We start from the raw sequence: 19,460 nt of genomic DNA on the forward strand, positions 1-19,460 counted from the left end.
AGTTTTGAATAGGCGAGAGTCCCGTGGCGCACATGTCATGTGGAGTGCATTACGGTAAACTCCAAGAATATGACGTTGCATTATGAAAAGAAGGGTGTATACGAATTTGGCTTTTCAGGAGTCACTCGAATGTACGGGCCTTTAGAAACGCACTCGCAGTTTCACTAGGAGCAGTACAACTAATCGAACGGCAGAAAGAAAGAATTGCGCTTACCCATCGAATATTTCATCAAAAAAATTTTCTTTTCAGTCCCATTCAGTGATTTATTGAGTTCTGCGCGTATGGTGATGCCAAACGTCTCTAGCGTCGACGGCCTAGGAGGCCTCGGTCAGCTTTTCACCTTCACACTGTCCAGAACGAAACATTGAAGCGCGAATCCGCGGATCTATAGCTGCAGCTTGCTTACGTCAGAAAGCTTTTGCACCCATAATCTTCAATCAGCGGCGCTAGCAAGAAGCAACTGTGTGCCAATTTGTAACGGAATCAGCACAGTTATCCATAAAAATCCACAAAAAGCTCACGCTCCAACGCTTTTGCGTGGAATAGCCTAAGCGTGCACTTTACTAGCGCAGTGCCCTGTATCTCAGGCTGGAATCGAGACGCTGAAGTGCCAGACAACGCCTGGGGATTGTAGTTCTTATGCCCCGCAGGTCAGGAGTAGCCTTGTTGTCATCTGACAAATCAGCATATCCTTGGATGCCATTCAGCTGTGGAGGAATAGTAAAGAATTGGCCATTGGAGTTACTGTGCCAATATCCGTGGAGTGAGGCATAAGGTAAAACTCACAACCTGAGGTGGAGATGACGTGGACACTTCAGTGCTTAGGTATTCAGGTTTCTTCAACGTGTTACAAAGCAGCCAGTTGTATTTCAGTGTCTCTTGCAATCAGTACACCAGTCCCTTAAGTTTATCGAGCTTCAAGTTTAAACACACAACCTGAGTTCCACACGCCAGAAAAAATGCCCTTTGACTCATCATGAAGAACACATCATATGATGCTCTGTAGGAGCACTACTGAGCGCTAAATTCACTTCTGTGAGTGTTCTGCAGGATAATACAGCGCATAGTCTGCATTGTTCGTTATGCTTAAAAGGCGTGTTTGCAACTGCGTCCAAGTCATGAGGGCATAAAGGTACAGAGATGTTTGCCAGCAATCGCCGATCTAGCATTCCAAATGCTCTTGCAACAATTAGAACTCACGATCTGAAACAATAGCGCCTAAGACAAACGGGCATTTAATTAATCACACTGAAAATTTTTGACTGTTTTGCTGGAGCGTAATGCTCCTAGCAGAGTTTTATTTGCAGTGTCAATTATCTTTTACCTTTTTTCCAAAGTACCTGCCAACGGGAAAAAATGCATGAAATCACCATTGAAACTTGAAAGGCTGACGTGGTTTGAATGTGCCTTGCGCGACTCTGCTATTTTGCCAGTATGAGCCGCACGCCTTCCAACCAGCATAGATCTTTATTTGGGGGTCAGTCTGTCAACAGACTGGCGAAAACATTCATTCAAGACCCTACGCGGACCTCTATCGCGGGTTCTCAGGTTAAAACCTCAACAATGTAGCTTCGGTTTAATATTGATCAATTCAGCATCAGTCCAGGCACATTTGTGTCTGATAAAGGCAATGCAGCAGCATCGCAAAACAGATATAAACTTTAAAGCATGGACGCGAAGATTACCGATATTTAACACCATTAGTCCTGAGGCACGTGAGACGTACACAGTAAATGCCAGACAAAACATGATGACTGAGGCGTGGCGATTCGAGAGGCCCGTAATACGCGATAGAGAGCAGTGGCTGGAGAGAACATCTAAAGCAAAGGCATTCCAGTGGTAAGCAAAGTTCCACTGAGACAGTAAACATCATCCCAACACACGCCTTCCTGAGAACGGCGAGACGCGTCACGCACTGCCGAGCTTGAGGCACATATTGCAGTACTGCTGGTGCTACAAATTTACGAGCAAAACGCTTTCTCCCTCATACACCGTAACCGGCCAACAGCGCACCAGAAACGAGACAACAACAAAGCTTCGAACGCCTTTAGCTCAGTTACAGCCAGTAAACACAGCTGGCTGCAGATCCGCCCACAATCTGTGACAAGCAGCAAAGTCTAGCGGATGAAGTTATTGCGCGTGGCCAAACCACAGGAACCCCTGCACAAACGCCAAATCCAAAGCCGCGCAGCACTGCACAACAATGAAGTCTCTGGCAAACTAATTATCCAGACAAACCGCAAGTGGAGCTGACAGTTTGTGCATCAGCAGTGGCTCTGCGCTTCTCCTTATATAATGGCCAGAGCACACGGGTCGCACCACGCTCACTCTACGTTACAAGCACACATCTTGGCCGGCACCAGTGACGCTTCTCAGAATGCTCCACGACTCTTTTAGATGCTTTTAGATGCTCGGGAGTGGACGAACAAACGCCTTTCTTTTCTTCTCCAAACATCCTAATCCGCCTCGCAACCCACTGCAGTGCAGCTGCATAAAGCAGTCGTCTCGCCACCGCTGACCTAGGGCTACGGAAGACGACTGGCGACCTCATCCACTACCTCGCACAGTGTCATAATGTGCAAACTGCCAAAAGCGCAAAACGATCTGGACCGCGATTGCGCGCGTAGAGGCCTGCTCCCACTGAATTCTTGGTGCAACAAAGCATCTATATACATATATATATATATATATATATATATGCGCCCAGTTGCCTGTTGAGTCGCTCATACTGCACCTGAGTCGAAGTGGCATTTTCTCCACCCTCAAATTCCCTCCGATAATAGCGTACTCCACTTGCGTTCGAGCTGACAAGATACGGGCTAACCACCCACCACATATGGTCCTCGCGCACGCCTTCCTGAGAACGGCGAGACGCGTCATGCATTGCCGAGCTTGGGGCACATATTGCAGTACTGTTGGTGTTACAAATTCGCGACCAAAATGCTTTTCCCGGCATACGCCGTAACCTGCCGACAGCTCACCAGAAACGCGACAACAACAAAGCTTCGAACGACTGTAGCTTAGTAACAGCCAGTACAAACAGCAGGCTGTAGTTTCACGCACGGCCTGACATAAGCAAAGCGGCCTAGCAGACGAAGCTCCATGACGTGGACACACCACGGGAACGACTGCGCTTGTGACAACGGCGTAGCCGTGGAGCGCTGCACGACAATGAAATCAGTGACAGATGATCACTCTCGGCAGCTCGCAAGTAGGATGCTGAAGGAAGCGCTGATGCAGTTGCGTTAGGCTCGCATACGTTTGAGCAGAACTACAGACTGCCCTGATGCATTCATGTGCTAGCCAGCGAGCTAAGAGCGCTATACTTGAGACTGTGCAGAGCTAAGCTGGGCAAAGAGTCTCTGAAGTGCTGGACCGTCATTGTTATATGCACAGGCAAACATCGCCCATAGTAATATTTTAGGGTTGTCTCCCCACAGCAGAGTTTTTTGTCTCAGGTCACCCTCATAATATGTTACAGATGAGCCGGCAAAATGAGCCTTTTCTTATCTTGCAGTTATATTTGTCTCCGTCGAAGAGCTACTTCGCAGCCGCGTCCGAAGCGTCGAAACCCCCAAGCCTCGAGATAGCCCGTGCTTTGAACAATCCTATCTAAACTTACAGCACGTCAATAAGACGCCGTGCATCTTTTGCCTGCACGGAAATAGTTCAGTCTTTGGCGGCGACAAGTGAAATAAGCGCTTTGGGGCGCACCTTGTTCCTTGCTCGCGGCAATCTCGGGCTGCCGAAGTCAAGCTGCGTTTAGCTGAGCATGCATCCAGCGAGACGAAAGCAACCTTTGTTAAAACGGCAAGCCAAAAACCAAAAACTTTTATCTCCAGAGACCCGCTGCAAGCAAAGAACACTGCATCCTTCAGCACGCCAAAGCTCTGCACATGTCTCGACATACCTGCAGAAATCCAGCCAACAAAGTCACCACCGAAGCAAACATTCGCCATAGAACAATCAAAAATGGTTTTGGGCCTGGAAACAAGCGCCTTCGTCCAAGGAACTTAACGGAATACAACGCCCGCGGGTGCTGCCTGCACCTGCTTGCGCTGGGGAATGTGACTGTTCCGTAGTGTGCACACAGAGCAACGATAGCGACGAAAGCGGTATTGCCTGAAAAAAAGTATGAAATTGACACCGATGCGAGCAGAGCTCACACTCCAAAGGGATAATACACGAAGATACCACCTTTATAAACGGATCCAGCAACATTTTTTCAGTTATTTGTTGCATGCCAGTGTAGCCAAAATTCGCCCTGAACAGTCTTTCAAGCCACGCTCAAAAGATGAGATTAAACACCAACTTCGGATCAATCAATGCGTTGCGAATTTTGTACCCGGGATACCTGCTTTGGGCATAAAGGTTCTTGTTTCAATTTTAGTATACTGCGGGCCATAATACAGGCTGCATTTCACCCTGCTTCCAATACAGCCGTCATAAAAACATGGAACACGAAAGAGGTGTTAACTAGCAAGAGTGAAGAATCAGCGGGTGGCAAATTCGAAGCGGTCATTAGCTCTTCCTAATCTGCAAAGAGCTACTGCATACACCGGCACGGCACATCACGAAACAATACACGGCAGAAATATGCATTCCCAGCGCAAGTGATGTTTCCCAGGAGCTTCCCAGTAGTATCTTTTGCAGGATATTCAATTTCAAGTAAAAGCTAATTCATTTTGCCAAGTAGCATCAGGCCACTGATGCTTTGTGCAAGTCATTCACCACTGATGGGCCGGAAAACTCCATTGCTGGACGATCCATACTCAAGCTGGTTTGTTTAACGATATTGAGCAGGATACACCTTCACTTTGGTTCCTTTTATCCAATTGTGCAAATATGACAACGATTGATTGATATATTTTCAGAGGTGAAAAAATGGTCGCCTCCAGCGACACAAACTTATTAGCTCTTGATTTCACATTTAAAATAAATGTCACGAAGTAGGTCGGGATGCGACGACAAACGAAGACTTCAGTGGAACATGGTTACTGGAGCCAGCATACATGCAATGCTTGTCCTGGACATACGTGATACGTGCACTTCACCTAAAGAGGCCAAGAAGCACAGCACCTGTATCGTATAGAGGAGACCCCCATTGCATATGATTACACAGATCGATCTTTAGTTCTGTCATCAATGCATGGCACCCTTTGTCATGGTTTTGCCTGGTGCAACACTGTAGCGACTCACAGTACCGCAACACCATGCGCGCTAACAGAGGCATGCCGTGACGTCGTCGGTGTATACTTGACGTGACACAGTCTGACGATGTCAGCAGTAGTGTTGTTTTTTTCGTACTCCTGAAGGGATCCTACTTTATTCTTGCCTTTCTTTTGTGGTGTTTGAGCAGTTTGACTCTCTTTTAAAACTTGAGACTCTTGTGGTTCTTCACGCTCTTCCACATCTCCAGGGGTGCCGCCAGTTGCACATACGAGCTTCCACAGAGCATTTAAATTCATATACAGTGCCTCCTTACGCGAGAACTAACTTCGTACGTCTTCATCGTTTAACTTCGGATTGCTGCAGCAACCAGGAGGCATTCCGGCGCTCCTGCAATGAGACAGCGTAATTAACCAGGTGCTCTCGAAGCAACTTTCTGTAGTTTGGTTACTGAATAATTCGCCACATTTTCTCATTTTTCATTATTCACCCGAAAATATGGATCATACCGCAGGAAGACGGTTGTGGGATTAGTGAGCAGTTCTCCCAACGGAGCTCTGCTGAGTATCTCGTTGAACAGCCATTTTAATTCGCGACAGTCATTTCGACAGCAACCTCCACACTCTTTCGTTTTCGTTGTTGCCTACTCATACATGTGCAAAAGTACCTAAAGACACTACATGAACAAGGGCAGCTGGAGGAAGAAAGCCAACCAAAATCTCTCTTGTTAATAGGTGTCAACGGCGCACGTAAAAAACCATGCACCCTGAGGAGCTACTCGGTGGTCTGCTTTGCGACTACCTGGCGCGTTTTACGGTGTGTGCCATGTTAGCTGTAGAGGAATATTTAAAAGTAAGCCTCGGAGCTGTTGGGGCTAGCAAGAACTTTTAATGCAACAGCAACGCAAGTAACAGTGATGTTTTTCTCCTTTATGTATGCATTTGTTTTCCCGTGGCGTTTTTCCGGCGTAATTATTTCTAAGAAAAGAAGGCAGCCACCATTAGCTCAAAAAATCCAAGAAGAGGCCCCGGATGCTACATTGTAGCGCGAAGGGGGCGCAGCAAATGTGGTGAAGAACCCCTGCTCTGGTCCTTGAAATTTATTACTAACTTACTGAGCTACTATTTTCTTCTTCAGCTGACATTCGACGCCCACGTGGGGAGCTATTTTCGTTTGTCCAGTGATTTTTCAGGTATCTGTGGCACTGCATAAGCACAAAAGCCACTGCCACTCCGATGAAGATGACGGCCAGATTGAGGAAAAAAGAAATAGCAGATTGGCGAAGCTTGTTGAAGACAGTCAAAATTTTCCGGTTTTGCACACATAATTCACTATGAGGGAGTTCGGCCCCAACCGTAAGAGTGGCTGCACCCCCTGCTTGGAAGAACCCATGTTCTCGAACACCGACGAAGAACCAGATGAAGGATATTAGGAGCCAGTAGCGCATCTTCGAAAACGAAACGTGAAACGCGGCAGTGTAAGAAATTAGTTTTTGTTTTTTGTTCATTTGTTCATGCGTTTCAGTGCATTCTGTAAGCTGTACTTCAGTGAGCGTGGGGCTCGTATTCCTGCTATGGTGTGCTGCGGACCACCCAAAGCTATGAAGGGTTGACATCATAGCAGCTGCGCATTCCCGAGGTACTAAAACAGTCAGCGTTGCTTTAGGCTAAAGTTTTAGTAGTCTAGAGTTGTAATGGACAGTAAGAACCTTGGACAACTTGACAATATTAGTCGATACCGTCGAGTTGAGATAGCAGTAAGTCTGCGAGAACACGATCGAGTTACAATTCACACACAGCTTGCTCAGTAGTTTGGCAAGGTCTGCAGGCTGCTGAATGTAGTGCTGTATTAATTATTATCTCACCTGTAAATGAATATTATGGAATGGCGTGCTCATGTTTGATTAGTGAACCCTGGGCAATAAAAGGCGCAGAAACGTTGCTAACTCGACGAAGGCAGGGCCGCCCCTACACTTGCGCAGACCATCATGAGTCCACGGCATGAGCATTCACAAACTCGAATTTCAGTTTTCGGTTACCTTCAACTAGCCTTACCAGCTCAGTGGCTTCAGCTGCTGAAATGAGGCTATAATTTTGACATGCCCTGCCCTGGTCTAGTGCTGCCTGGAACTCCCTGGTGGGAAACTTTTGTCTAAAGAAAGCAGTTTCAAGGTACTAATCTGAGACGATGATGGTCTGAGACGATGACGAGATATCTTGAGTGTTAATGGCAATGATCAGCTTCTTTCGCAGATGTCTTAGTCTAATCACCTCAACTAACGGGATGTGCACTAGGGAACCAAATGCAATGTGCAACATAACAATGTGTTCCGCACAAAACGTCCTCAGGTGCTGTATAGCTCGATACAAGAACAATTAATGTTTGACTAATCAAACTACGCAATTAAAATTAGCAGGCTGCTTACTGGATTCATTGCAGCTAGTCCCTGGTTTCAGTGGCTGGCAGTGAACGACCTCTAGAGGTTATATAGTATCCTCGAGCGATTAATGTATGACTAGAAAAAAACAGAGAAATTCAGTATCATGGGAGTTTGGTTCTGCGTTTCACTGCAGCTTATCCCAGGCTTTTGTGGCCGGAAGTTAAGCAGCCTTTAGAGGTTACATGGTCCACTACAAAAACGATTAATGCATGAGTGACCCAACAAAGAAACGTAATTTCATAGGAGGTTGGTTTTTGGCTTCACTGCAGCTTATCCCAGGATTTGTGGCTTGCAGTATTACTGTTGGCGCCAGTGCGCATGTGGACAGTCAGAGAACGGAATAGCAAACTTTCCCCACTAAGGATGGCGATTTATTGCTTTTAATCCAGGTTTTGTTGCATTTAGTGAGTAGATACCGGGATGTATCAGTAATTCGACGTTATGTAAGAGCCAAACTGCGGTCAGCTCGCGTTTGGGGGCTGCTACGGCATCCTGTCCAGTCGCGCATGCATGCAGAAAATGCAATACGAGTGTTTCTTAAGGTTGAAAGGCCTACCAAAGTAAGTGGGGGACTTTTGTGTACCCACGCAACGAGCTGGAGGCCGGTGCGTAGGATTCCACACATCGCAGAATGCTCAGTGCACGAGGCCAATCGAGCAACGCTGACGATGGCGCTGGCTCCCTTAAGACCAGATAGCCAATACAAGAGCCTAAATTCACATAATGTAACTCCGCTAAGGCTAACAACAGAACCTGCTGGGTAATATGACCACACCAAGGCCCGTGGAAGTGGGACGCGGCGCATTTGCAGGACATATTTGCAAAAATGAGTGTGGCGAAACAAAATTCAACGACCTTGCAGCCGATCGGACACGCGAATGGAGACAACATGAGTGCATGCATAAGCTTAGTAGATATCAGGTCAACGGCTCATTCCTGGACAAATGCTATTCGAGACGTGAAACAACGAATATTCCGAAGGAAGTGATTTGGCGCCTTGGATCCGAAAAAGACACTGGTGCGTCCATACCACATTGGGTCGTTTGAAGCCGGGGATATTTGAGTGTTTTTGCACTTCTCTCCTTTGAGTGCCTGCCCACCAAGATTATTAGCGTACATGGAGACCACCACATGCATTGGACTAGACTCCAGCACTTGGGATCAACATGAATAGAGATGAAAGCAGCTTCGCTAGTAGACAGCATATATTAGACAGCATGCCACTCGAGCTGTGCAAAACCCTGGCAAAATTTTTCCGTTAAATTCAAGGACCGGAGAAAAGTAGGCGACCTAGCACCTCTGGACAGCCCAAGGGCGGCTAGGACACCAGTGTGGAAGAGACGGCAAAATGGGTCAATGCGTAGTCAAGGTGGGGTCACTACTAGAGATTTGCGACCTACAATCAGCGCAGTTGGAAGAGGACGTCAATCCTCCATGAGCAACCATAGGGCTGCTGTGGATTTCAAGTGCAAGTGTGGTAGGCAGTAGTGCTGTAGTAGAAACTGCAGCTGCTGCTCTTCCTGCTGCTCTGCTGCATCAGTCTACCGCAGAAGCAACTGCTGTCATGGACTGCTGCCGGAGCCAACATACAAACAGGAACAGTGCACCTGGCAGCAAGCTGTCGAACAGCCACATTCACATCCTCGAGCTCTTGGTTGCTGTTAACTAGCAGCTGCTGAAGCTACTGCTTTAACTGTTGCTGCTGCTGCTGCTGCGGATGCCGCGACTGCTGCCGTCGACGCTTCTAGACGCAAAATCTCAATGGTGAGCAGGAGCAGGGCTGTAGCGCGCAGGCACTACGGTAGGGCTTGCTGGTCACCTATAGAGGATAGCTAACCGGTAACCCATCAGCGGTTAAGAGATTTAGACGCTGAATAAGCGCTGTAACTTCTTAATAGTACAACAGAAAAGCAACTCATTAGCAAAATAACACGAATAAACTAAAAATGTCTACGAATAGCCTAAGATTGGGGCTGGCGACAACGCCGGTACCGGTGCGCGTCACATCCTTACCGGACCAACAAAACAAGAACCATGGAGAGTGACTTTTGTAAAATATGGTTTTGACGGCTTGAAGCGAAACGGTCTTTTTGATAAATTGGTAGACTTCACGCGACCGATACGTTGACAGAGGAGAAATCTTCATAGAACGCCCGAGTTGTGGGCTCTACTCTGTGTGCTTGCTGGTATGGGCGTACGTTTCGAGTTTATTGATATGTAGCTGACGACTTGTCGGCGTGTTCAGGGAAACATTGAATCCGCTAGATGTCAGGGGAAGGAAGAGCATCAAAGGGCAAGCATGCGTCGTTAAATACTTGAACAACTCGGGTGCACCATCGCTGCGTCTACTCTTTTAGTTACTAACCCGGTTGTGGAATTCCGAAGCTTCAAGTTTTTTGTTCTTCTTTCCTGCTTCAAGACGCTTCCAGAACATAGAGACTTGAAAATGCGCTGTTGGACCATTATCCTGAATTTTGATCAGCACCGCAGCCGCTGTTGGAGAAGGTCCAGCAAACTCCTCCAAAGACTCTCACGCACGTGATAGTACCTGTAAGCTCAAACTGAGGTGGTTGCTTTTATTGGTTTGAAATCTGGGAGCTAGCCAGGAGACCTGGGTAAGTGGAGTTTCCAACATTAATTCAACGAGTGACCCTAGTGCTGGTGAGTTGCATGCAGTTCGGGCTCCTTGGCTGGGACCGGGTGTTTTCTCAGTCAGTTCGGTTAGACAAAACTCAGATGACGTCACGCACACTGTCATTCAAAATTAACACACATTTTTATGCATCAAAAAAATTAGGAGAAGCTCCGCAGACCCCCAACCCGTATCCTTCGGTTCATTTTCTACTGAATGCGGGTGTTCGTTCCCATTGTATCCCGCTAAGTGGGTCCCGTGGGCTTAGAGCCGTGAAAAGTTCCCCTAATGTTGAACACCTTCTTGCTCCAGTATTCACGCAGACTAAGGCTTAGGGTTGGGCTTCCAGAGTTTCTAGCGGATAGCTGGCCCACGGACAACGTGTTCCAGTGCACTGTAGTGCACGGCATCTATCAACCGTAACCAGTAGAACCTAGGGCCAGATTCTTCTAGGCGAATAGAGATATCTGCATCAGCAAACACCCCGCAAGCGATTGCTTTTGCAGCGGCCAGCGCAGGAGAAACTGCAACGACACCAAAGTGGCTACAGCACTTGTGCTGTCTCGGCACGTAGTCTCAAAGCACAGAAACAGCGTACAAAGAAAGCAGAGAGGCAAGGGGAAGGATTTAAGCGAAGAAACACAAACGTAGACAGACCCGACTAGAAAGATAAAGTACAAACGAAATAGACAAACAGACATGAGAGGTTGGCAAGCGCAAACATAACCTTCGAAATAAAGGGACAGAGAGAAGTAGAGAAACGTAGACGTCGATTAAGCGTGTGCTTTGGGCTGTACATATATATGTAAGAAGCTACGACAGCTGGCGATCGCAATTCAGCTTTACCGGTCAACAGAGGCACCAGCAGTAGCAACCCAAACCATGATGGAGGCATCACAAGCCATTTCCTCGCAGCTTCCCCCCAACCGATTGGATGTTGCTGCACCCGAATCTTCTCTTGCAGCTACTTCTCCTCCAACTGATTGGGGTGTCGCTACACTTCCTGATATTGCTGCACCCTCTGCTACTGCTGTCCCTTCTTCCACTGTTATATTTGGTGGTGAAAATCACTCGAAGAAGGAGGATTCTCCTTCCAAAGCCCAGGAGATAATAACCCTGGCATCGCTGCTGATGTTGCCAGACAGAGCGGCAGCAGACAAAATGACTGGAAGTGCAGCTGCCGCAGCAGCTGTAGCATCAATGGCAGCAGTTCGCAGCACCAGAGCCAGCAGCCCCAACCGTGCAACACGGCAGCAATGGGGAGCTTTGCAAATAGCCGGGCAGCCTGCTCCGCTACCATCTGCAGCAGCAGCAGCCGCAGCCACCGCTACAGCAGGGATAGTTCGACACTCTCCCCGGTCATTACAACAGCAACGCACGTCTACTGCTGCAGTAGCACTGAACGCAGCCCTTGCTGCTGCTAAAGAGCGGGTGAGAGAGAAGCAGCAACAATTACTGTACTACCTAGCATGCATAGCAGCGGGCGAGCTGCTCCTGCGGAAAATTGAAGTGCAACGGCGGCGTAGCAAGCCACCGACGGCCCTCAGCAGGATGACGAAGCCGCTGCCGCAGCTACAAAAGCACCCAGAGAAACTAAGGCAGCAACAGCAGTTTCAGCTGCTGAAGCTGCTTCAGGGAAAATGTGCTGTGCAGCAGAGGAAGCCATCACTACCTCGGCAGAAGCAGCAGCTGTTGCTTAGACGGAAACAAAGATTGAGTGGCAGCAAACGACGGCTGCCAACGGATGCCATGCAGATGCTCTACTTTAGATTGAAAAGGAAACTGAAGCAGCTGGAATTGACACAGCGCAGGAAGGAAACAGCGTGCGAGCGGGGAAACCAGCAAAAAGGGCACCAAAAGCAACACCAACAGCAACGAGAGCGGCAGTCGCAACCTCAGGAACGGGGGGAGCAGCAACAACAGTATCAAGAACAACAGCAAAATCAACAGCAGAGAGAGACAGAGCAGGCCTGCCATCAGCAAAGTCACCAGCCTTATCAGGGACCACAACGGAATCATTCACGCGTCAACCATCGGCAAGAGCTGCAGAAACAACACGAACGTTTGGAACAGCAACTGCAAATGAATCGGCCAACAACTCCGCAGCAAAAGCATGTATATCCAGCAAATGCATTTCTTACTGATTGCGACGACACGGGCGGCTCTTCGGGCTTTGCTGCTGGTAGTGCACTTGGTGCTATGAGTTCTACAGCTCCCGTGAGTCCTGCCGCAGCCGTTTTTAGCAGCACGGCATGCGGCGCACCGGATTTTGAACATGCATCAACCGCACAGCCATGTACCCGAGTTCACGAAGGCTTTCATCCGCTTGCTGCGGTTTCTTCTGGCGGTCCTGCTGACGATCCTTCAGCTGATGGTGCGGCAACAACTGGCAGTGCTCCTGGTTTGGCTTCTGCCTATGCTGCCACTCTTCCTCAGCCTCCTGCTGACAGTCTTGAACCAACTGCCGCATCGAAAAGTTTGGTCTTTCCTTCAAGTGCTGGTGCCTGCATAACTGCTTCTGCTGATGATGAGTTCCCTCCTTGGCTGGAGGGCCCGAGTTCACTTGTTCTAAGCAGCATATGCACCAACCAGACAGGCAGCCCCAGAAATCTGTCGCCAGAACGGCAAAAATGGCGGAAGCAGCAGCAACAAAAATACGAACAGCAGCAGCTCCGTATGAGCCAACTCAATGCGCAGATCGACGGTTTCCGTCAGTTTCTGCAACTGTCAAAGGGTAACTTAAAGCTGTAGATGCTTAGCCATAAATCGCCAGAAAACCCAGTACCACAGCTGTGCTTGCTTCACCTAAATTATGCTGCGTGTCGCTTGTTTCGTTCTGCTTTTCGTTGCTTTTGCTTTTACGCTGGATGCTGTCATTAGTGTTGTTGCCGTTGTTTTGCGAGGTCGCAGCAGCACCTTATTGCCTGGCGGCAGACCGTTGGCAGCAGCTGCGGCAGCTGGCTAGCTCCAAGAGCGAAAGCTTGGAGCAGTTCACTGCTGTTGTGAAAGCAGCAGCCGCAAGGTGTGCAAACCTTGTAGATGCGAGAGAGGCCTTTAAAGAGGTGCCAAAGTCCTGATTTCCGAATTCCAAGCCCTTAAGCGTAAACCTTTAGCCTTCAGACAAAGCTGAGATTCCTTAGCCTTCGCCTGTCGCTAGTACTGTTGTTCTGGCTGCCGCTGCAACTGCCTCTGCTGTTGTTGCTGCAGCACGTGCGAAACAGTGGGCGGCGTCTACGCCGCAATGTAATCAATGGGCACGCGAGCAAAGGAAGTCTAAGTCTCTACAGACACCGAGCCAAAGATGCAGGGCGAACGGTAGAGAAGTTGCAGGTAGCATTAGAAGCAGCAGCTGCAGCTGATGAGCACCTGCAGCAGAAAGCTGCCACCTTACTGCCGTACAAGTAAGCTTGGTCCTATCTTTTTTGTTGCCTCCACAGCGAGTATTAAGGCTTAAGGGCCGACATACACGCTTCTACGGAAGCCCCCGGGCCGTGCATTCTATGGGCTGACTTGAGCGAGACAGCTTGCGGCACGTGACTTAAGTTTCTACGTTTTGCTCGTAGAATCTGAGCGTAGTTTTGGGGTCTCCTGTTTGGTCTTCATGCTTGTGCATTTTGATCAGGCTTTTCTTGCGGCAGATTAGTGGTGTTTACGGAGACCCCTTGGCTCTCCTCAGGCGGATGCGCTGCCTTAAGGATGCAAGGAAGGAGCTGCAGCAACAAAATGTAGAGATACTCAGTTAGCCTTTACCCCAAAGCTTTGACCCTTTTACACCGTCAGAAAAAGCTAGCATTTTGAAGTGAACTGTAGTGATTCAATTCACAGCGCAGGTACCGGCGTTGTCGCTACTGGCTGTAAGGGGCTGAATTAAACTCCTGGGTTTCAAATTGCTAGGGCAAATTGAGAAGCGCCGCGCTGCCTTTTCCAGCTTCACAAAAGAAACGAGAGGAAAAGAGGAGGCTTATCTCGCAACACTTGGTAAAGCCCTAATGCTAAATCCCAATATGTTCCGAAGCGCCACAACCCGAACATTGTGAATAACTTCAATGTTTGGAGCCCTTCAATTTCTGTAGTCATTGAAGCAGGTGCTCATGCCTTGGAACTCTGACTTCTCGACCTTGAATCATTAAGCTTCAGTGTGATTGCCGTGCTATTAAGGAAACATTTTTAAAGAACTGGAAGAGATCCAAACGACCGCTGACAGACTGGAGGCCTCCACAGAAGAAGTCAACGGCAAGCATCGAAGTGCTGCAGGGGCTTTAGGTCTGCTCTGTCAGAAAGCCCATGTCATCTTCCATGTAAAACTAACACAAATCTGTTAAGGTCCGGTTCTTGGTCTTGAAGCTGTTGGGACTACATGCGCCTCCTCCCTCAGGGAAGCAAGCACTTTAAGTGTATAAATCATACTTAACAGCTACTTCTAGCATTTTGCTGCGTGCAGAAATACACCCATAGTCGGTTCGTCTTCCGATGCTACACCGCGGGTCTTGATAAGGCAGCAGCAGCCGCAGCAGCCGCAGCAGCCGCAGTATCGCGACAGTCTGCAGCAGGGAAAATTTTACGGATGCAAAGGCAGCAAGCCTTGGAGTACTATGTGGCCCAGCAGCAGTTGCTGCGACTGCAGGCTTTCATAGAGAAAGTCGACAGCGTGCTGCACGAATTACAGGATGAGACGAAGAGGCAAAGTAAAGCTCACTTGCTGAAACAATTTGCAGCAGGGCCGGCAGCAACCTGTATAAATGTGTGGCAGTAAACACCTCGGCCCTGAGCATTTGTACGTGCTTGAGCCACAAAATTTTCTACTGTATGTCGGGATACTTTTGTTTGCAGCAAGAGTTGCTTGCGCCCGTCAGTCTCCCCCTTGTGGATCTCGTTCTTCTGTTGCCACTGCTGCGGCTACTGCTCCTGGAGCTTCGACCGCCTTCAGTGAACCATCAGGCGGGGCATTGGGAGGCCTCCACGGAGACCCCGGGTTTGAATCTAGTTCTGAAGACTGCGTCAACTTTGTACGGGAAACGAGGAAGCGAAGCTTCAGTAGGAATCTCGCGCAAAGAGAAAGCTTCACTATCTCCAATCCAACCGTGGAAGTTCCACAGCCAGCAGCAGCATCACCAGCTGCTGCTGCCGCTGCCGCAGCCGCCGCCGCGGCAGCAAAGGCGACTATTGCGGCCACTGGTGCTGCTGCGCCACCGCCTGAACTGCCCGCCGACGTGAGCAGAAAGCATGGTAGACGCGTTAGACTCCCGGCTTTGCCAACACTCAGCGAAGTACCAGTTCCAAAGCATTAATTGCCCTCCACAGGCCCGTAAACCTAAACTGCGAATGGCATTAATTCTTGGAACCCGTTGGCAGCACTCTAGAGCTATGGTTTCAACGTGGAATATGAGGCAGCCGGCTCGTGCATGCTCAGTGGAATTTCGCACTTAGAACTACGACATATGAAGCTTTTGCTGTCGATAGCTGTGATATATGGTATAATGAGATCTCTATAGTACATACACTTAGGACGAAGTAGCCCACAAGGGGCCTGGTGGAAAACTGATCGACGCCATCTGTGGACCTGACGAAGGCACAGCTGGCACTATCGCAGAACTTAATGTGAGTAGTTGAAGTTTACAATCGTGCATTTATGGAATAGGGCCCTTTTTGTATCTGGTTTCCTCCTGGGCGCAAGTGATGTGGGGCCCCCCCCTGGTGTGGCAGCACTGAACCATAGGCCTTCGGACATTTACGCTAAACCTTCAACGTTACGCCCTTCACTTTCTGCGCAAAAGCCAGATCCTTAAGTGCTAATACAGTAAATTTTGTTTCGCCTGTGTTAGTTGTGCGACGTTGCGGACAACGCTGACTGAGCTGTAAACTAACGCAAGACCACGCACCCGATTTGACGAACATGTCCCTTCAACTGTCTTCCCCGCAGCAGCAGCAGCAGGAGCAGAATCTAAAGTTTTCAGTTTTGTTGCAGCAACCGGCACTGCGGCCAGTGTTGGATGAACAGCAGTTGCAGGAGCTCCACCACCAAGGTCGCGCGTTTGCGGTGACCCGGGTAAGGGGATGCAATGGCGAGGACAGAGGTTTCGGATTTGTGGCTCTCCGCGATTTACCTGCTGGATTTGTAGTGTACGCTGAAGCCCCGCTGCTCTTCTTGCAACACAGTTTTAATAAGTGTCTCGTGAAGGCCTGTTGCTGCTGCGGCGCTCCACTTGGCGACCCGTTGTCCCAGTTGCTGCACTTCTTTTCCGCTGTTCCCGATTCCTTACATCATCTGCAGGCCTCAAATATTAACAGGGATTCGCTGCTGCAGCTGCAAGAGCAACACGAGTGTCAGCAACGGAATGTGCAAAAGGAAATGATACCTTGCCCTGGAGGCTGCGGAGAGGCCTTTTGTTCTGCGAAATGCCTACAGAGCGACTTCATACATCATCAACTTTGTGTGGGGAGGATGAATGAAGGGGATGCCCTTGTGGCATTCAAGCGCTTCGCAGTAGAGCATTGTGAGAACCTCCTTCTGGTTGCTGCAGCAATTGTTTCAGCAGCAACAGCAGCAGCTGCAGCTTGCAATTCTACAATTGCACCAGGATTAGGGGTAAATGATGCTGACGTCGTTACAGGTGCCATGCAGCTGCTACGGTTGTTGCTAGAACACCAGCACGAGCTGTGGCAAGAAGAGAAGGCCAATACAGATTTTGAGCATCGACCTCCAGCGACCGAAGAAGAAACAGATGATGAGGCCACAGGGGAACGAGAACTCAGCCGCGCGGAGATTGTGGAAAGAGGGGCTGCGTTACTGCTGTTGGGTCTGCAGGAGGCGTCTGGGGTGTATGCGCATCTAGTATCACCGTCCCTTGTTTCGAAGCTTCTCTCCCTTTTCGAGCGCTGTAACTCAGATCTCGACACGCCCAACCCTCTTAATTCATTTTTCTGCTTTTGTTCGATGCTGCCCTCTGGCAAGAACTCAAAAGATCTCCGGTTGTTGCTTGTGGAGAAAGAGACAGTTTTGGCTGCTGTCTTTGGCGAGCAAAACGAAGGGGACACATACAACGACGAAGAAGCAGATAGGGACACCCAGAACACATCAGAGTTATCAGCCTGCGCCGCAGGCGCACCAGCAGGAGCGGAAGCAGCAGGTACGCAGCTGCATAGGCTGCGTCAGGTGTACATGCAGCAGCAACTGTCTAAGCTCTGTCCCCCGCCAGTAGGTGAAGGTCGCGAGTTTCCCGCTGTGAAGCGAACGGCGTTCTTCTGTTCAGTTGCCCGAGTGAACCATAGTTGCAGCCCGAATATGGAAATAGAGTGTGCCCACACTCCAAGTGGAAGCCAGATGTTGCTCAGGACCTCCAGAAACGTTCAACAAGGAGAAGAACTCTGCATCTCGTATATTAAAGACCTTACCTTCTTAGAAAGAAAAGCACGGAGACAGAGATTAGAGGAGTTTGGCTTTGACTGCAGCTGCGCCCACTGCGCCCAAGGTCTATAGACACGCAAATGCAAATATAAGTACTCCTCAGAACGATAGAGATGCCTCCTTTCTAAACATTCATATCTTTTGTTGCTGCGACAGCAGCTGCAGCTGCTGCTGGTATTTGTGAGGGTTCTAAAAGACCAATGACTCAGAAAAAAGACTTTCTTGACCGTACACCCTCAATTGCACGCAGGTGGGACCATACTGTCCAGGCCAGCATTGCCTGAACGGTATAGTGTGGGCGCAAGAGATGAGTAAATGCGAAATATATTCATACAGTGCTGTGCTGTAGCTGCAGCTGCTTAGCAGCCCAGCATGAGCAACAGCTGAGGCGGTGTTAGCGCGACGTAAATACGAGACATAGTGCGCGGAAATAGCGGTCAAAATTGAAGTACCGCAGCTGTCGCCAAGTAGAGCGCCGTAGCTGCTGCTAAAATAAACCGCACTTGATGGTGCGGGCTCCTGCTTCTGCTTCAATGGCCAGTGCACCTTTCCCCAATGTGCTGATTCCCAGTAGTGCTTGTGTCGTTACATTAACCATGAGACCGTTTTCGCCTGCGGGCGCTGCGATAAGTCTCATCATGCCTCTAATACGAAACAGAAGCGCTGCTAAGTGGGAGCGCCTCGAAGTCCCTGCATGTTTGCAGCGCATCAGGCTGCTGGTCCTGCTTTGCTATTGTCGGTAGAACGGCTTCCCTCCCGCGAACGTCCCGGCTCCTCAAGAGCCGAACGGAGCAACCGCAGCAGCGGCGCAGTTCCACTCCAGAAAAATCGACAGCAGAGCAGACAGCAAATGAAGGCGGCCAAGTTGCAGGCCTTAAAACGTGCCATCAGCGCCTAAAGCCTCAGAAACAACAAGAACAGCATGTTTTAAGGTCATCTTCGTGCCACAAGCGTGATGTATGCGGCTTGGTCTTCATATTTACACCCGGGGTTTCTCTTCGATGCTTAGGGCTTACTGCTTAGGGCGTAGAGTGATTTTTGCCTGGCTTCGCAAAGTGCCTTGTGATTCTTCCAAGCGCCCTTCTACTTGGCTCGCGACGATTGGCAAAGAAGGGGGGGCTTAACTAGAGCCTCTTGAAAGGCAGGCCGTGCTGCTGTTTTGGCTCCTGCATTGTACTCCTCGTGTTTTGTGCGCTTTGAGTGCAGCTGGCTGCGACCACATGTGCTGCGTACTGTTGCTGCTGTTTCCGGCATGTAGCTTCCATAGCTCGTTTGACATTATTTATGCGGCTGCCGCTCCAGCTGTTACGCATACTGGAGGATGAGGTCGTCATCCATATCTCAAGATGATTCGACGCCAGGTCTCCCACTGACAATGTGGCACCTGCCGCTGCTGTTTGGTTTTACTCCAGCTGTTACTAAAGTTCCTTAGTTGTCCTGCTGCTTGAGGTCCCTGTGCAACTGCTGCAATGGAGAGCGTTTCTGCTGCCACTCCTCTGGCCCCTCGGTCAGCGACTTGCGTTCTTTTCTGTTGCGCGTTCGGGGGCACCTAATCTCAGCCTTCAAGTACTATCGCAATGCACCGGGAACCGTGCCACCACGATTTCTCCCCATCATCAACAAAATTGCTTACAAAGCCTCGAGAAGTATCAGCTGACAAAACCTCGAAGAAAAGCATCTCATTCACGGCCCCTTGAATCCTGAGCGGTGCCCTCAGCGCCATTTTTTAATCCCCATGCTCTGGTTTTAACATCACTATGGCTGCGTCGCTGGATGCTGTAAGCTTCACTTTTCTCGTTCCATCTTCCACCAC

The 19,460-nt window shown here is 49.3% G+C and overlaps 3 protein-coding genes across 3 annotated transcripts; all 3 read left to right on the top strand.

Moving 5' to 3' along the window:
- Window positions 1-11,124: 11,124 nt before the first annotated feature.
- Window positions 11,125-12,993, top strand: ETH_00000405 (uncharacterized protein; the record flags this gene model as incomplete). Its single annotated transcript, XM_013380749.1, has 1 exon — window positions 11,125-12,993. One exon carries the CDS (start codon window positions 11,125-11,127, stop codon window positions 12,991-12,993), a length of 1,869 nt encoding a protein of 622 aa, XP_013236203.1.
- Window positions 12,994-13,109: 116 nt separating this feature from the next.
- ETH_00000410 (uncharacterized protein) lies at window positions 13,110-15,530 on the top strand (the record flags this gene model as incomplete). The annotated part of the gene is made up of 6 exons (XM_013380750.1): window positions 13,110-13,304; window positions 13,450-13,643; window positions 13,865-13,980; window positions 14,401-14,540; window positions 14,684-14,927; window positions 15,073-15,530. The coding sequence occupies 6 exons, from the start codon at window positions 13,110-13,112 to the stop codon at window positions 15,528-15,530; spliced, it is 1,347 nt and encodes a 448-aa protein (XP_013236204.1).
- A 605-nt stretch (window positions 15,531-16,135) lies between these two features.
- On the top strand, window positions 16,136-17,719 carry ETH_00000415 (histone-lysine N-methyltransferase, putative; the record flags this gene model as incomplete). Its single annotated transcript, XM_013380751.1, has 2 exons — window positions 16,136-16,288; window positions 16,514-17,719. The coding sequence occupies 2 exons, from the start codon at window positions 16,136-16,138 to the stop codon at window positions 17,717-17,719; spliced, it is 1,359 nt and encodes a 452-aa protein (XP_013236205.1).
- Window positions 17,720-19,460: the final 1,741 nt, after the last annotated feature.

Source organism: Eimeria tenella, genomic scaffold (assembly GCF_000499545.2).
Source record: "Eimeria tenella Houghton genomic scaffold, Eth_scaff86, whole genome shotgun sequence".
Lineage (NCBI taxonomy): Eukaryota > Apicomplexa > Conoidasida > Eucoccidiorida > Eimeriidae > Eimeria > Eimeria tenella.